Source organism: Miscanthus floridulus, chromosome 14 (assembly GCF_019320115.1).
Source record: "Miscanthus floridulus cultivar M001 chromosome 14, ASM1932011v1, whole genome shotgun sequence".
NCBI lineage: Eukaryota > Viridiplantae > Streptophyta > Magnoliopsida > Poales > Poaceae > Miscanthus > Miscanthus floridulus.
This window is the reverse complement of record NC_089593.1, coordinates 16,390,075-16,407,821: the sequence shown is the minus strand read 5'-3', so window position 1 is coordinate 16,407,821 and position 17,747 is coordinate 16,390,075. Positions and strand designations below refer to the sequence as shown.

General features: G+C 41.0%; 1 protein-coding gene across 1 annotated transcript; it reads left to right on the top strand.

Annotated features, from left to right (window-relative positions):
- Positions 1-1,358: 1,358 nt before the first annotated feature.
- Positions 1,359-6,384, top strand: LOC136506038 (uncharacterized). The gene is made up of 14 exons (XM_066501164.1): positions 1,359-1,639; positions 2,708-2,819; positions 2,976-3,088; positions 3,747-3,869; positions 3,958-4,136; positions 4,605-4,680; positions 4,792-4,878; positions 4,988-5,068; positions 5,167-5,199; positions 5,325-5,378; positions 5,548-5,589; positions 5,693-5,771; positions 5,889-5,959; positions 6,068-6,384. The coding sequence occupies exons 1-14, from the start codon at positions 1,448-1,450 to the stop codon at positions 6,182-6,184; spliced, it is 1,359 nt and encodes a 452-aa protein (XP_066357261.1). The 5' UTR covers positions 1,359-1,447; the 3' UTR covers positions 6,185-6,384.
- Positions 6,385-17,747: the final 11,363 nt, after the last annotated feature.

Genomic DNA, 17,747 nt, shown 5'->3' with positions numbered 1-17,747 from the left:
ATGTTTCAATGATCATGAGAAATGTTCTCTTAATGATTCATATATCAATTAAAGTAAAAAAATATTAATACTATATCCACTTGTTGCTTTTGATAAATAAATATATTTTAACTAAAACAATATGATATATATTTATTGATAGTAGTCTTCTACTATTTTCAAAAATGAATACTATAATTGTATAACAATAAATCCAATATCTTAAGCAGTGAAGAAATAAGTGCTATGACCTCCTAGTCTTTAAGATTTCTTTGCAGCAAACAATAATTACTATGCTCAAATATAGCATTATTTGGAGGTTACCATCCTATATCTCTCCTCAAACTGCAATGCCCATCTTGAATGTTTTGAGATATAGCTCTGCCCTTGCAGTATCTGTATGTGTATTGAGATAGAAAATAAATGAAGATAGCACAAGAACTAATTTGGTAACCATTGTTTAATTTGGACTGGAATAAATACCACTTCCACAATGTTTATGGACACCCATATATAAGAGTTTAAAGAGTACTCATATTTCGACATGCTTCCTTTATGAGAAACAACATCACCTAAATTTACATCTAATTACCAACCTATGCAATTATAAAACATAATCTTTGCCTTGTCCACCCATTGTTGGGTGAGATATGTGAAAATGAAGCCCATAATGACCCCAAGCCTTGTTTGATGATGAAGACCATATGTGAAAATGAAGCCCATATAAGTGGGTGACTTTTTTTTGTTTCTTTTTTTTCCCGATATAAGGTGTGGCCGTGTGGGTGACGTTTCAAATATCACCTAGGCTAGAGGACACCTGATGCAATGCAACATGGGACACGCCGCTACATGGAGATGCCGTTGACTACGCCGTGGGTACGCTACGGATGCTGTGCCGCCCTATGAGTATTTTATATTCGGAGTCTTGATTAGGTATTTTTTCTGAAAGAAAAAAAAAAGAACTAATCATTCATGCGGGTCAGGCTGAGGGCGCATTACCCGTAGCCCATCATTTTCACAGGCCCTACACCTGCTCCCTGCGCCACTCGCTTGTGTTGATATAAGACGATCTCCAACCAGAACCATACGAACATCTAAACATAAAATAGTTAGCAAGAGACTCAAAATTAGCTTTCAACATATTACCTATACGTGAGACCTATTTTAGGTTGTCTGAGAGATACAACCTAAATATAGGCATTCTCTCTCCTAGAAACTCATTTGCAGAAATGATTCTCTTTTAGATCTTATTGTTGGAGAAGATGTCGAATATGTATTGAACATTTTGCCTATAGCGCTACCCAAAGCACGAATAGATCTTATATTTTAGAGTGTTTATTTTAGGTGTTGTGGTTGGAGATAGCCTCCAGCCAAAAGTTTTGCAGTTAGCAAATCGCGGAAACGGTAGACTACTTCAGAGTTCAGAGCAGAGCAGAGGAGCCAAAGGAGGAGCACAGACGAAGAAGATATGGGAATTCTCGGAGAAGGGGTGAGCGTTGTGATGAGGCCGCTGCTGCACCTCTTGGTGGGGATGGTGCTGTACGAAGCGGCGGAGGAGATGGCCGTGCCGGCGCTCGTCGACAAGATCACCGCCGCGCTCTGCCCCGCCGGCAGCGGGTCGTGCCCGGAGGCCATCTACCTAACCGGCCTTCAGTCCTCGGTATCTATCTATGACCTATCCAGCTTTCTGCGTTTCTTCTTTGCACTCCGGTCGTGGCCCGTGGCCGTGTGATGGTCGCCAGCAGCCTTCAGCCTGCAGTTGCAAGCCGTAGATGAGATGAGTGAGTGAGAAAGAGATATTTTGTCTCATCTTCTTCTATAGTCTTCTCTTTCCTCTCCCTCGCTCACACAAGGCGGAGGAGATAGAGCCTGAGACGACGCAGCCACGCAGGGGAGTGAGGAGGATCTTTTCAAGAGTCACCTACCATGCTCCCACTCGCACAGGACCACTGTGATGCTCCGCTAGTTGGTGCTATACTAGGTGGCCCACAAGTCGACGGTGCCATGGTGCCATCCGCGCTGGAATCCCTCATCGAGCCTAAAAAAAACAAATGATCCGATTGCACCTTACACATCCTACCTACTGTGTAATATAACGTGTACCGCGGTACCGGCCGGAATCCAGGTTAGTGAAACGACACAACATAAATAGTGCAATTTTGTTTACAGTACATGCTATGAGTGATTTGGTGAAACTCTACCATCGGTGTTTCAGGATTATGTTTCTATTACGGCATTATTATATTGGAAATAAAGTAAAAAGTTCAGGGTAAAAGTATGGTTTTCCAACCCCAACTAACACATAATAGTCTCCTTAAGTCTAAAAACCACACACTACGCAACCTTCAACAACTATGTAACAGCTCCTCCCAATTTTCATCTCACATGAATGGTACTTGCAACTATGTGTGACACGTGAACCATGAGTTTTGAACACTATTATAGAAACATTTTTTTAGTGGTGACTCTTTTTTTTTTGGTACGGGTGGCTCTATCCGCCTCTCCAAATAGTTTCGAGCCGGTCCACCTCTAGAAAATCCATTATACTCTGGGATGAAAGGAATGCCTATTTTTTCCCTTTATGTGAATAACAAATCTCATGTATAATTTCTAGAAAATAAGGATAAAAATGTCTATTATATCAGTCGATCTTTTTATTTAAGGATAATAATTTTTTTTGTGTGAGAGAAGTAACACATGCTGTTTATTGTTTGTTTGATGAGTACAGGTAGGGGCGATTTTTAAGATAATAGGATTCCCTCTAATGGGCCAGCTAGCTGACGAATATGGTCGGAAGCCTCTTCTCCTCTTAACTGCCTCCACCTCCATAATACCTTTTGGTAATTTGCACTGTCTTGTTTTTTGCTCTTTATGTGTCTCTCCTTCAGTGTGTAGGCCATACCATTCACTCTAAGCATGCATGGTACTGTTTTTTGTCTATGCATACTTATTGCACCATTTGCACTAAATACTAATTTTTTTGTTTATGCATGCAGCTGTGCTTGCATGTAATAATTCAAGGACTGTTGTGTATGTCTACCTTATTCTGCGCACCCTTTCATTCTTGATTGGCCAAGGAACATTGTTCATCATTTCAGTTGCATACACGGTTAGAATTACATCATTTTTTCTCATCTTTGTAGCAAAATGTGGTGTGTGTCACTGGTTAAACTAGTATTAAAAGCCATTTGGTTATGGCGACAGACGCCCCTACCTAGATCTAAGAGAGTATTATATCGAACCCTTAAGATATTTACTTAGGAGCTGTTTGGTGAGGAGTCACACCATTCTAGATAAGGTGGTGGTGCACCATGAGTCCAACGAACTAAATTTGGCAAAATGGTTCTAATTGTTAACTTATGAAGAATGAGGTGGTGGTGAATCAACTCAATATGTCCCACAAAACTAAGTAGAAAGGTGAAGAGCGAGAAGAGGATTATTAAATGACATGCAAGCACCTGGCTTCAAGCCCATGTTAACCAGACCTCTCAATTGGAGGCTTTACCAACCATGCTATCGCTCGGTTCACTCATGTATTTGCTACATGCATGTACATGATTTTCTACAACAGGCCAACAACACCAACAAATTTTTTTGAATGCTCATTGTTGTACCTAGTGTGGGTGACGAGGCAATACTTGAATTACCCTATGGTTCAATAGTTTATTTTAATGTTATTTATTTATTTAGTTTTATTAATCGAAGTCATAAATAAGATCCTCAGAGCTATCATTTACCAACATTAGAACACAACACTGATATCATAGGCGGATGTGGTTGAGCCGTCAAAGAGAGCAACTGCAATTGGCTTCATAACAGGAATTATTTCTGCCTCGAGTGCTTTGGGAGATGTTTTCTCAAGGTTTCTACCCAAGAATTGGATTTTTCAGGTATCATTATTAGTTGAAATAATATGTGTGATTGCATCAGCATTGTTGATTATTTAGTAATATATAAGTTGTAAACACGGTTTCACAGGTGTCCGTTGTTTTGTTGATCTGTTCGGTTCTCTATATGAAAATATATCTTGTGGAGACACATCCAAGAGCTCTAGCATCTTCATCTTATCGTCATTCATCATTGTCATCTTTGGTTACCAGGGGTGCACAACAGCGTTGGGAATCTATCAAAGCGAACATTACTCTATTTAAAAATAGGTAATCTTCTGTATATAGAAGTGAATCGACTAAGAGATTTTTGAGAATTCATGTAAACTCTAAAGCATTTAATTATCCTTCCTATTGGTTGTGAAGAAATCGGAATGACACATTCGCATTTGCATTTCCGACAGCATAAATAGGATTATCATAATGTCACTAGTTAAAACTTGCAAGGGTATTTTGCTTACGCAGTCTTTCCCAATAAATTAAGCATGCATAAATTTAATATGAGTACAAAGATATATCATGAAGGTTTCTTGTCAGGATTTAACTGAAACATTTTCCTTCATTGTTGAAGGGACTAAAGGAATAAATAGTATAATTGCCTCATTAATTAAAGAGAGTTAATAGAATCCTACTTCCCATGTATGGAAACTTTGATGCCCCCTGACTAGCAAGTTTTGAAGTTAGCTACAATAGCTAATATAATTCTTCATGAATTTTCTTGTGTTGTTTTCTTTGTAGTGAATCACTTAGGCAAATAGTATATGTTGACTTCTTCAATAAATTGGGCATGAGTGGCATTATTGATGTCCGATTGGTAACAACTTCTATAACTTGTACTATATGATATGATGTTTGAAATTGTGTGGCTTGAATTATAGACAAATCTAAAGATTGTTTATCATTTATATCACCTCACTTTTGGCAGTATTACTTGAAGTCTGTATTTGGCTTTGACAAGAATCAATTTTCAGAAATTTTGATGGTGGTAGACATTGGTTCCATCTTTTCTCAGGTGCTACATTAAAAGTCCTGAACCATTTTAATTAAGATCCATATATTTTTCAGTGTTTGTGTTAGGTTGATTATTATTATGTTTTGTGACAATGTTACTGAAATTATAGATTTTGGTCCTTCCCCTAATGAACCACATTATTGGTGAAAAAGGAATCATATGCGTCTCGATCTTGGCATCCATTGCCTATGTGAGTTATTGCACCGAGACATTTATATATATTTTCACTATCTCAGCAAAAAAAATTACAAATTTTGGTATATTGATGTAAGGAATCTATTTTTTCAGGCTTTGCTTTATGGTGTTGCATGGGCTTGGTGGGTATGTATTTAAGCACATACTTGCTTCAAGCAAGTGCAATTCTAAGCAAAACTATGCACACAAATCAGGGTTTAGTAGGTACAACTATGACAGTCTCCTGCATTTTCCTTGTACCTATATTGCAGGTTCCTTACTTTAGCTCTTTATTGGGTGTCATCTTTGTGATGGCCAGACCAGCTGTAAGTCAATCCTATATATCTATCCTCTAATAACTGTAACATCAAATTTCACAGTTCATAATTATTATATAAGGGAGGCAGTTAGCCACTAACTGTTTTTTCCTCATAAACAAACTCTATGTGATATGTGATTAATTATGCTCTTACTATCATGCTGAGACATATACAGATCCATGCAATCGTTTCGAGGGAAGTAATCTCAACTGACCAGGTATACACATACAGACACCACCGGTCTTGGTTCTATCTGCAAATCAATCCTAAAACCTTTGTCTAATCTTATGTGTCATCAATTTATTTATTTACTTCCATAGGGGAAGGCACAAAGTTTCATTGCGACTGTACAATCTGTAGCTATATTGCTGGCACCTCTGTTTATGAACCCACTAACCTGTGAGCAACCCTTTATCTTGTACCAATTAGGCAATTTCCTATAATGCACGTGGACCCTGACCCTGTACACTGATTCCTCTTATTTTGATGTCATTCTATCCTGCACCTCTGTTTCAGCTTACTTCATTTCAGAGGAAGCCCCTTTCAATTACAAAGGTTTCAGTTTCCTAGTGGCTAGTTTTGTCTTGGTTAGTCTCTTTCGTTATCTTGATATGGTAGACATGTAGCAATGAAGGATACATTTAGAAATAGAATGTGAACTAAGAGATGTATTGTGATGCTACAATTTTTTTCAGGCAACATCTTTATGCTTTGCTTGGATGCTGAATCCAAAAGGCAGGGACCAATGCACAGAAGTTCCAAGTTCAGACGAGTGTAATGAGGAAGGACTGCAAGCACCACTATTGACTTAGAATGTACAAAAATACTCTACAGGTTACTAGAAATTCTTTGTGTGACATTTGTATCGTCCCTTCAGTTTTATAGTTCTCTTTATGCCACTGCCGTCAGCACCATTGCCTCTCTCCACCATCATCCGTCGATCGGTTTAGTATAGGCAGGCCCCACGTAGAGTAGGAAGAAAAGGTACGGAATAAAAATTTTCTTCCACGTAGGACCCACCTGTTTGAGGTGCGTTGCTGATTAGTAATGCCATATCTTTTGGCGTAGTGGCAAATACCGAACTGAAAAACTTCTTTGACATGATCGTGAATGAAGGGACAATGATCCTTTTACCCTTAACAGATACTTCATGGACTTTGAATAATGCTGGTGGCTTAGAAAGAACTGAAAAATTATAGTGATGGTATATATGTCGCAGAAACTTTTCTAGTGGTCTGCAAAGTATTTTGATAACATTCAGGGCACATGAGGAATTCTCTCGTTGGGCTTAATGCATGGTTAGCTCAGGATTGTGAATACAGTTGACGAAGCAGAGTTGCCACTGTCCGTGGCAAGGTTGGACTGATGAGCTTGGTATCTGCAAAGCGAACTACCAGTCGTTGCACCGATGACTTGTTGGACGCATGCAGATGACGATGCATGGTCAAATTCATGCTCTCTGTCTAAACATTGTATATTTAAAATCAGAGGGAGTATTACTTTACATAGGCCTCGAAATTAGGGTCATGAGGGAGATCTTTTTGGCCATTTGGAAAGTTTTTTTTGACATGCACGTACTTGAGCCTTCTTCCACCTCAGTCTCTCTCATACGCTTCACGTGGGATAGCATCAAAGTTTGAGCTTTGTAGTTATAAAAAAAAAGTTTGAGCTGTTGCGCAAAAAAAAAAAAAGTTTGAGCTTTGTGGCACTAGCAAGTCTTCACGCAAGTGACATCAACTTGTTACTCTCGGAAGATGTCGCCTCCTAGACATCTTAGAGATCATGGATCCGTGGAGCACTTCAAAAAAGATTGTGAAGGTGTCCTAGAGTTAGTTGCGAGAGGTTTTGTGCTCACCTCCCTAGAGCGGTTCTTTGGTTCCAATCAGCTCAAGATCAATCGGTGTCTTGATAGAGGAGCAGTTGAACATTGAATCCACCTCAATGTGAAATAGACCAGCAAGCATTGATACCATGGGATAAAAGTCTTGTCTCGCGATCGGTTATCTCTTGTGCTATGTGCTCAATTTACATTATTATAGTTTACTTTGAGTACTTTACATTCCTAGACATTAAATTATTACATGTCACCCTAGATTGTAAACCTTCACCTAACTTAGCAAAAATAGAATTTGGGGCTCTCTTGTGTTACTAATAAATTTTGCATAGCGTTTGTGATTTTAGTTAAAACCGCATATTCACCTCCCCCTAGTATGTACTCTTGATCTATAAGCATTCAAGTGAAGAAGAAGAAGGGGATAAAAGTGGTGGTGATGCATCAAGCTTCTCCAGTGTGATGAAGAGTGCCCAGGAGCAATCGGCAACCACACAACAAAGATGGACACGCATGTGAAGATCTTGTACAAGTGGGTGGTACACAATTGCAGGCTGCAGCATACATGTGCACAACATCAAGAACAAGATTAAGGACAAGAAGAAGAAGGAAGGAAGAACCAACATGCTTATTCCCATGTATTTCAAGAGTAGATGAGTGGTGAAGACACAAGTTCAAGCTCAATCGATGAATCAAACAAAGACTTCACCACCATTGGCCCCAAGAAGACTTTTCACAATGTCATCACAAAAATGCTTCATGGCAAAAGGTAACATTGTAAGCGATATAAGTGACAACCCTTCATCTTCAAGTGATGATGGAGAAGATATTTATGAGGTAATCCTTGAATGAAAAATATTACGACTCTTAATTAACAATCTAAGGAAATAGAGGTTGTCAAGGCTAATTAGTTGCCTACCTCCGCTCCACCAGTTATTGATAGATCTCCTCAGGAAGTTACATTGTCCGACCATGGGATGGACCACATTCTTAGGGTTAACATAGGTAACATCATCGCCATTGGCCATTGGCCATGAATATTTCTTCGCACCTAGCGGAGTTGCCAAAAAACATATTGACATAAATGTTGGTCAAAACTAAGCACTCGAACATGTACCTGTCAGCGCAAAAACGTGTCAATGCGTCTGGCACACAGCAAGTCAGAAGGATCTACATGATGGAGCAAGGCTGGAGATCCGCTTGACTTCAACGCAGGACCAGCCGATCTTGCAAATTCCTCCCGAGGACGTGCTAGTCAATTTGACCTGCAATTGACAAGGAGAGAAAGTTTATCGGTAATTTAAGGTGGAACATGCCGATCTTACCCATATAGTTTCAAGTGTGCCGCTTTGGGAGCAGCCAGACGGAAAAAATCGACTAAACAACCGATACGCGAAGAAATCGGCTATTAAGGACTGTAAAAGCTCATGGGTTGCGATTGATTTTATGATGACAAGTACAATGCACGCAGATGTAACTAAAATCATCAGCTAGGTGGATATTACCAATGTAAAGCATTGAGCCGATGAATCTAACGAGAAAATATATAACATGCGAACAAATCGATTGTCTAGTACAAATGGATCTACAAACGCGCTCTGAATCTAATCTGTTACTATCAACAGTGAGGTTCGACCAGATCGATGGCAGCTATGATGATAATAACAAACTAAACCGAAGAATCCATAAAATCGTCTATACATTGACATGTTTTCTGAAAGACATGCTATATGTGTGAAAGCACAAGCGAATCCGCTGAAATAGCCGATTCAAGTAGAAAATGGACTACAACATATGAACAATCGACTATTTAACATGGACAGATCTATGAACTCATCAGACCTAACATGTTATCTTTAAAAGTGGGGTTCGACCGGATCGATGGTAGCCAAGATAAAGACAACAAATCAACCCTTTAAAATAAACAGATCTATTCACATTTAACAGAATCATGGAGACACACTGGAGGCGTTAAAGCACAGACGATTGGCTATTTAGCCGATGCGGGCATAGCAAACAGCCAGGGTCATGCCCGGTCGAAAGTAAATCTACCAGCTAGCATCCTCCGATCTAAAGTACTAACAGTGGAGATCGACCGGATCGATACATCCATAAAAGCGAGCTATGGACCAGATTTACCTAGCTAGTAAACCTTCTCAAGATCAGGCATGCCTTGACCGTGTACTACGCACGACCAAGATCAAAGCAGAATGGCCGATGAAACATAATCCGTCGTTTAAAGTAAGAACCGTCGCAATGTAACAAAATAAACGATGGATTAAAAGGATGTGAGGCCGATCTAGATCGATCTCGATCGGGCAGGTTGATATTGCTGAAAACTAATGACAATAAGAACATCAGCAAGATCGGTAACTTAATGAATCTACCATAAGGATGTCACCCTTAGGTAGAGCCGATAACTTGACCTTATTCTAATTCGAGCAGTGGAGGTCGAACCTAACCGATACAACCGTACTTGAACTACATAAGGATCGATAACTAACTTATGCTAGAGCTCGTAGTGGAGCTCGAACTTAACCGATGCAGCCTTATGAGCAGAAGTATAAGCCATGACAGTACTTACAGACAAGCCGGAAGTCGACCGGACCGATGCAGCCCTGTTTGTTGAAGAAATCGCCGAGATCTACACTACTCCTACTCCTAAGAGTTGGCATGAAGCCAAAAAAAGTAATTGGTATTGATTGATTAGATGTCCTTTTACAATAGACGAGGTCCGATATTTATACCCGGAACCTAAGCATAAATCCTACTCAAGTACAATTCATTACAACTTTTGGTATTAAGAGAAAACATTCCTAATTTAAGATAATTTGGACCCTAATCTTTCCCTTTTTGTAGAGTCCGACATGTCTTTCCCGACGCCAACCGTAGCTCATTGGCGTTATCTACTGATGTCATCTGAAGAGAGCTGATTCTAGTGCCGCATCTGAATCAGCTGATATCGATCCTTATGCAATCGATTCTTTGATGACTAAATCTTGGAAGTTTCGAGTTCCCGCGTTCTTCTTCCCAAATTTTGGTGTAAACACATGCCCCCAATTTTGGGATAAAAATGATTTTATTCTAAAATTCCTATTTACCTGTTCACCATGTCGCACCCGTTTATTCCGAGACATACGCATGACTCCTAACTTCTCGGTTCGAGTTTTATATAATATCCCATCAGTATCATTTCCAACTCACTCAGTCTATTCGCTTTCCCCTTCTTTCTTGAGCAAATCTCAACAGTCGACGCCACCATCGCCAAGACCTCAACCCTAGCAAATCATCTGCTCTATCAAGCTGTTATTCAAGCAACCTTCCTCAAATTCAGATCTATTTTGGCTGCAATGGCTACCAACGACCACGTCCCCGAGGTATGGTTTCAAGCTCCTGTTTTCCAAGTATCAGCCATTACCCTGCATTTCCTTTCTTCTCAAATTTATTTTATCTAGTTTCTAGGAAATGAGGAACGAAATTTTGATTCCATCTGCTGTTGCTCCCAATGTCTATTATCTTGGGCCTATGAGTGACCCTGATCCATCTGACTTTATTCATCAAGAAACCAACCGAATCCCCTTCAAACAATCTATAGTGGATTTGTCCTCCTGGAACACCAAAACTCCCTTTAGAAACTAGCCCAAAATGCCTAGGGGGTGGAGAGATTGGTTTCGAAGGGTGTCGGGAAAAAAGGCTGGAGATTGGGAGATTTTTTACTTGAATCAATGCTTGACACTCTCGTTGTCTGGAATGGAGAGGAATGATTCACTCCTAATTTCTGCATCTTATTTCTGGTCTAACACCCTAAATACTTTCGTTTTTTGTCACGACCCAATGACCATCACTTTGGCCGATGTTTATATGTTTACCGGCCTTAGAATAACAGGATCAATGCAACCTTATGACTTCTTAAGTGCCGGATCCAAGAAATTAGCCAAAATAGCAGACTGCACAGGATGAGCAAGCTACATTCTGAACCATATTGGAGATGGATCAACTATTAGCGAAAGATAATATGTGGCTTTTCTGAACATGTGGTTAGAAAGATTCATCTTCTATAGGTCATCTTGTGGTCCGACTTACAATCATAAACTCATGGCAGAGCATCTGGCAGTAGGCATTGAAATTCCTCTTGGAAAGTATATGTTGGGATCGGTTTACCATTTGATGCATTAGGTGGCCGCTCAGCTATTGAAGAATGAAGCAGTGCACACCATCTGTGGCCCTTGGTGGTTAATATAAATGTGGTTAAATTTGTATATGCACAAGATTGTAAGGCCAAATCTCCAAAATTTGAGCTTTCCCTCCTCCAACTTTGATGAGAAATACAGAGGCGAAGAAGAAAGAACCCGTCAGTGCATGAACTATGGTGAAGCTGCATCGGCTATAACAATTGTCGTCGATATTGGCCATCTCTTCAAGAAGTTTTATAGAAGGTTTGATGCAGATATTTTGATTTGGCTACCCTATGATGAGGATGAGAACAATGAGTTGGGCTTCCCATTCAAATTCCGATTTGAATCAGGCTGCTCAGATGAAACGGCGGCTGTAATCTTCAATTCCTTTATCAAACCTTGCGTCCTCCCAGCCGAATTTCATCATGGCCGCGACAAAATGTCTACTGGTTCCTTTCTTCCAGGCAACCTCCCAACCTATGAGTTTTACAACCCTTCTTTTGTAGCTCGGTAGTTTGGTCTTGGTCAATTGCCTCTTCAACTGTTCTTCAAGAATACACTGAAGCCAAGAGAAGATATCAGTGAAGTAATGGAAACCTCCAGAGTCTTTCAACTAGGATCAGATCTTCCTTCCTTTTGTTTGTGTGACTGGACAAGAGTCAACTTCTCTCCCAACCTTTTTGACTCCAGGTGGCAAGAATGGCACTCCCATCTCTTCTGTGGGTCAGTCCATCCTAGATGCATAGCTCTGGATGGACATTTTACTTCCGACAGTGAGGTAACTTACCATTCCTTTTTTCAGAAAAATTATTCAATAAATTCCCATGCCAACTGTTCTAACAGGCCTTTTCAGGACACCAAATTCAATCCCACAAGCTTGGACAGGAAGGGGCGTCCTATAGAGTATCATCCACCATGTCCAGCCTCAAGAATGGGATCAACTGCACCCACACTGAAGAAACTGATAAAAACTCAAGCTGCCTCTACCATTGTAATGTATCAATCCTCAAAACGCAAGGCAGCCCAAGGGACAACCCAGAAAACCATTACTGGGAAAAGACTTCGCAAAACGAGACCATCAACTGCCCAGGTAAAACGATTCATCCTTTCCTCAAAATAATATTCAACTTCTAATCCCCTTTCTTCACAGTTATCAACCATTGTATCCCAATCTGCTCTGGGTGCGGAACTGTTGTCCCAGGCGTTTAATTCAGCATCAACTAAACCTTCATCGGCTGATCCTCAAAAGGAGCCAATTTCGGTTAAAACAACTGATGCTTCTAGGACAACAGAAGATGAGAATTCTCCCACTTCACTTCCTGATGTTGCCAAGGTATCTCCTCCAAACTTTTAATTTTATTCAATTTTCACCCTTCATCTGACTATTCATCACGCCAGATACTCCCTGAGGAAACATCCATGCAAGAGGAGTCTGACAGTCCACTCATTGAAAATGATCCTGTTGGTGTTGTCATCCAGACTGTTGAATCTCTAGTTCAGCAAACGATTAATGGTAGGAAAATCCTATATCTATTTTACCCTCTTGCAACGAATATGAATTGAAAAATCTCTCTTGATATTTACAGATACCAATGCTGAAAGTTCAGAGCCGATTCAACCAGATACCATTGGTGCATCATCAGCCGTTCCTTCTTCCTCGATAGAAGCTATCCCAGAAAAGGTACCATATTTACTTCACCATTTATCTTATTATCAACTGATTCAATCCTCCTAACAAGATTTTTTTATATATAGATACTTAATTTTCTAGCTCCGAGCTACTCTTTCAATCTTGAAAAGAGTATCTAGATAAAGATGAAATCAGCTCATCAGCCACCTCTTCTAAAGAAGCTTTATCAGAAGAGACCAGAAATTGGCTAAGGGACATATTACCAATGCTTGAGAAGAATATAGCCGATTTGGTCCAAGACACGGATTGAATGCAAAGAGTCTTCTTACTATTAAGGATAATTCATCCCCAGTTCTTACTAGAGTCTTGTCACCTTTATCCATCATCGAAGATCAAGCCCCAAAGGTGAAAAAGGCTCAGAGGAACTTGTCTAATCGTGAAGCTTTATTAGCCAAGAACTCCAGCAGACAAGAGGCTAAAGAGCTGACATAGCTGATCAATAATTTGAAGAACTCCTCCCTCAAGATCGATCCAGAGCTGAACCAATTAGAAACCAAGCATGCAGAACTTGAGAAGGAACTGGAGAACGTGAAGGCTGCCATTGATCGCCATAAGTCTAATCTGGCTCAAATACCCAATGCCATTAAGCAGAAGAAATAGGAACTATTGACCAAGGTCAGAGAAGGTAGGGCCATCTGCAGCAGCCTTGAAGACATTCCTGGATCAGCTGAAGAAGACAAGCAACAAATCGCAGAAGTCGATGATATCCGGCTAGAAGCATTGAAAGCAATCCATGATGTTCTAAACTTGTAATCTGCATACTAACATGTATCTTGTGTGGAACCAATGATAACCATATTTTCTGTTGATCTATTGTATTTCTTGTCTCAGCTAAAGAGCCAATTTGAAAATAGCCGATCCTAGACCTCTGACCTTAATCCGATTAAGTCTAAAAACACGGCCTTCATTAAGAAAAACTCCTCAATCTTCTGTCATCAGTTATTAACGCCGCATTCTCTTCGGTACTAGTGGGGTGGTGCTTCGCCTTCTATTAATTGTAGTTGCCTTTTGCACGTCCTGAGATATCTACCACCTCGCTCCGTGGCTATAAATACCAGCCGAGGGCTTCGGCCTCGAACACATCTATACTCGCAACTGCTCCTGTTCCTTTGCACTTCTTCGCCCTCGCAAACTCTGTAGCGGTTTTCTTCCCTATTTTCGTAGATCCAATCAACCTTATGGCTGGCGAGGATAACAGGGGCAAGCACGCGGAGGAGGAGGTTCCGGAGAAGAACCTACCGATGAGCCAGCGCCTTCGCCGTATGAGGTGAGATCGATATCTTCTGCTCATGGCAATGGACTTCTCTAACTTGTTTATAGGTTCGTCTTGAATGACAGCCTTCGTCCACTTCCTCCTAGGGCTGGTGAGCCCTCCAATGCTGTGTCCAATGCCGCCTCCACACCGGATTCATCGTCGGACTCCTCCGACTCCTACAACGGTGAGGACGCTCGGCATTTCCTCCAGGAGTGGAGGGCAGCCCAGGACCATTATTCTGAGGCAACTCGAGAAAATGGACAGCTTGAGATCCGCCTCAGGGCCTCTCAAGCCACCCTTCACGCCGCCAAGGAAGAAGCCAGCGCTGCTCAGGCGTGGCTGGCCGAGTCCGACGCCATGGTGGCGGGTAAGATGGACTTCAAAAACACCTCTATTTTGATTTCCATTGTCTTTGCCTTGATATCTTCTTTGTTTCTGTGATCGCCAGCCCTGACAGTGCAGTTGCAGACCCTCCAACTGGCGGAGAACGTGGCTACGGCGGCCATCAACGCTCGGGGCCCCCTCATCAACGCCTGCCTCCACGACATCCTGGCCCGTGTCCAGGAGATTGCCCTTCATGGCGTCCTTCGTGGCACATCGGTGGCACTAGCCACGGCACATGTCTAGACTGGGTACGAGCTCTATACCATGGAGACCAGTTTCCCGATGGGTGACGGCCCCAAAGAGCACGAGGAGTTGATCGAGGAATTCGTCGATGCAGCGAAGGCCATTGTGGACATCACATCCGCTCAGGATGTGATAAACAATGTCTTTGATTAGTTTGTATTTAGGGAAAACTAATCAATGAATAAAATCTTCTATTTTTCCATGATCGTATCTCAGCGTACTTCTACAATGTCTTTGTTTACATCATAATTGTTTCTGTGTTTGTTTTTGCTCTATAGGCGATACATCTCGTATCGGCTTTTCCCCCTTTTTGGGTTAATTTTGAGCTAAAGGCGATACCCTTCTGGTACCGGCTATTAGAGCCAATGACTGAATAAATCGGCTATCAAGTATTGATCCAAATGCTAGGATAATATTCCTTCAAACATTTCTCATCGATCGCTTCTTGATAGGTTGCACCAGAACTCTTCAGATCAAAAATTAAACAATTGACCGATCTAGGCCAGCATCTCATTAAGCAAAACAATCTTTAAATTTCCTTTAATAAATCTACCAACTCTGGCTTGTACTCAGGATTCGATTTAGCACTCACATACGTCAGCCTAGGCCTATCTCCAAGACCAATGTCTATCTCCTTCAATTCACCGACCGACGTGAAGCCATGCCCTAGCTTACCACCTATACCATCTATTAGATTATCCATTAAAACAAACTCTCAGAGCTGATTGCTTGGATCGGCTGTTGGCTTTCATCATTGATCTTAATGAAGCCTCCTTTCCATAGCTTGCCAGAAAAACACTCGAAGTCTTCTAGTTCCCAATATATTGGATCGGCTGTTGCGATACTCATAGATTCATCAGCGTGAACTAGCTCAATATCATCTCCATGCCACTGAATCAAACATTGATGCATGGTTGATGGTACACAACAATTTGCATGAATCTAGTCATGACCAAGGAGTAAACTGTATAGACCTTTTCCATCAATGATGAAGAATGTGGTGAGAAAAGTCTTACTTTCGATTGTCAATTCGATGTTCATTGCCCCCGTGGTCTTAGATGCATTACCCCCAAAATCCTTAAGCATCATGTCGGTCTCAATCAAATCTCCTGGTCCCTTGCCAAGCTTGCAAAAAGTAGTGTAAGGCATAAGATTAACAGAAGCTCCTCCGTCCACCAACGTTTTGCTCATCGGCTTCCCATCAACAAAACCTTTTACATATAAAGCCTTTAAGTGCCGATGCTTGACTGGCTTATCGAATATAGCTTGCTGTATCACTGACAACTTGGCAACTATTTCCTCATACTCCGATTCATCAAAATCTGAATAGACTTCTTGGTCTGCTGGAGCTCTAAATTCGGATGGCAATAGAAAAGCCATTTGAATATTAGCCGATGGTTTACCCCTATCGGCTGTTTGTTTAGCACGCCACACTTGAGGTCTACTAGCCACCTGAGCCTGTTCTAGCTCTCTGTTCCTTAGGCGTTGTACCCTTCTTTTTTGGCTTCTTGTCAATCCTCCTGGACACCATTGTCCTTCCTACCAAACATACCTTTCCTCATCATTTGCTTCTTCATAATCAGTCCAATTTTGATCAACAACTCGCTTCCCAAGCCGATCATGAACACTTTTGGTTTTTAAGCGTCGATCCATATTATTATGATGATACTCTTCTTGAGCATGAATAGACCGACGGTTGGCTTGAGATTGTCTAAACTCCCAATATTGCTCACTGCGCTCTGGGCAATTATTTTTAGTAGGCAATTTCAAACCTTTATTCCAACAATGTCTGAAGAAAAGACGATTCCAAAGTGATTCAGCTTGCTTTCTTTCATACCTCTCTTTCTCCTATTGACGCTGGTATTCTTTCTCTTCTAGCCAACACTGATAATCCTTTTCCTTCTACCGTTGCCATTTATTCAACAAAATCTAAGATGTGACACACGGCCTTATTGCCCCATCCCTTGATGTCTCTCCCTGCTCGTATCGGCTCTTCTGTTGGTCACAACGTCTTTTAATCTCTCTATACTCATCAGCCGATATTTGCATCTTCGGGTCGATGGTTCCGGATTCTTTGGCCCTAGTTGATGTTAGGACTTTGGTCTTCCCTTTGAGCAACCTAGCATCAACCATATTCTGATCTCTTGGGAAAGGATTATCATCGACTTTCATCTTCCGAGGTATATCAAATTTGAGTTTCCCTTGCTGAATAGCCCTCTGTATTTGTTGCCGGAAAATTCTGCACTCATTAGTAGAATGAGAAGTGACGTTATAAAATTTGCAGAACTTCTTATTCTTCAACTGATCAGGAGGTAACATAACATGATTGACGGGCAACTTGATCTGTCCTTTCTCAAACAAAAAAATCGAAGAGTTTGTCTGATTTTATGACATCGAAATCATAACTTTCTTCAACTCCTTTTCCCCAAGGGTTTGGCACCATTACTGTCTTCTTACCCCAATTTCATTTGGCCGCAGCAATCTCTTCTTCTTCGTCGTCCTCATCGCCGTTATCAACTGAATATGGATTATAGACTTCGACAATTGCGGCACTCTTCTGGAATCGAGTATCTCTGCGCATATTCTAGAATTGGCTATTGAGCGCTGCCACTCATTGAGCCAACTGACCTAAATGGTCAAACTCTTGCCCCAATAGCTTCTCTCTCCACGTTGGCAACATTCCTTGAATGGCCAAAGCAGCTAGCCGATCATTGGTCAAGTTCAATGAGAAGCACAAATTTCTGGTCTCTTGGAATCTCTGAAGAAACTCGGTGCCCGATTCATTAGTTCTCTGCCT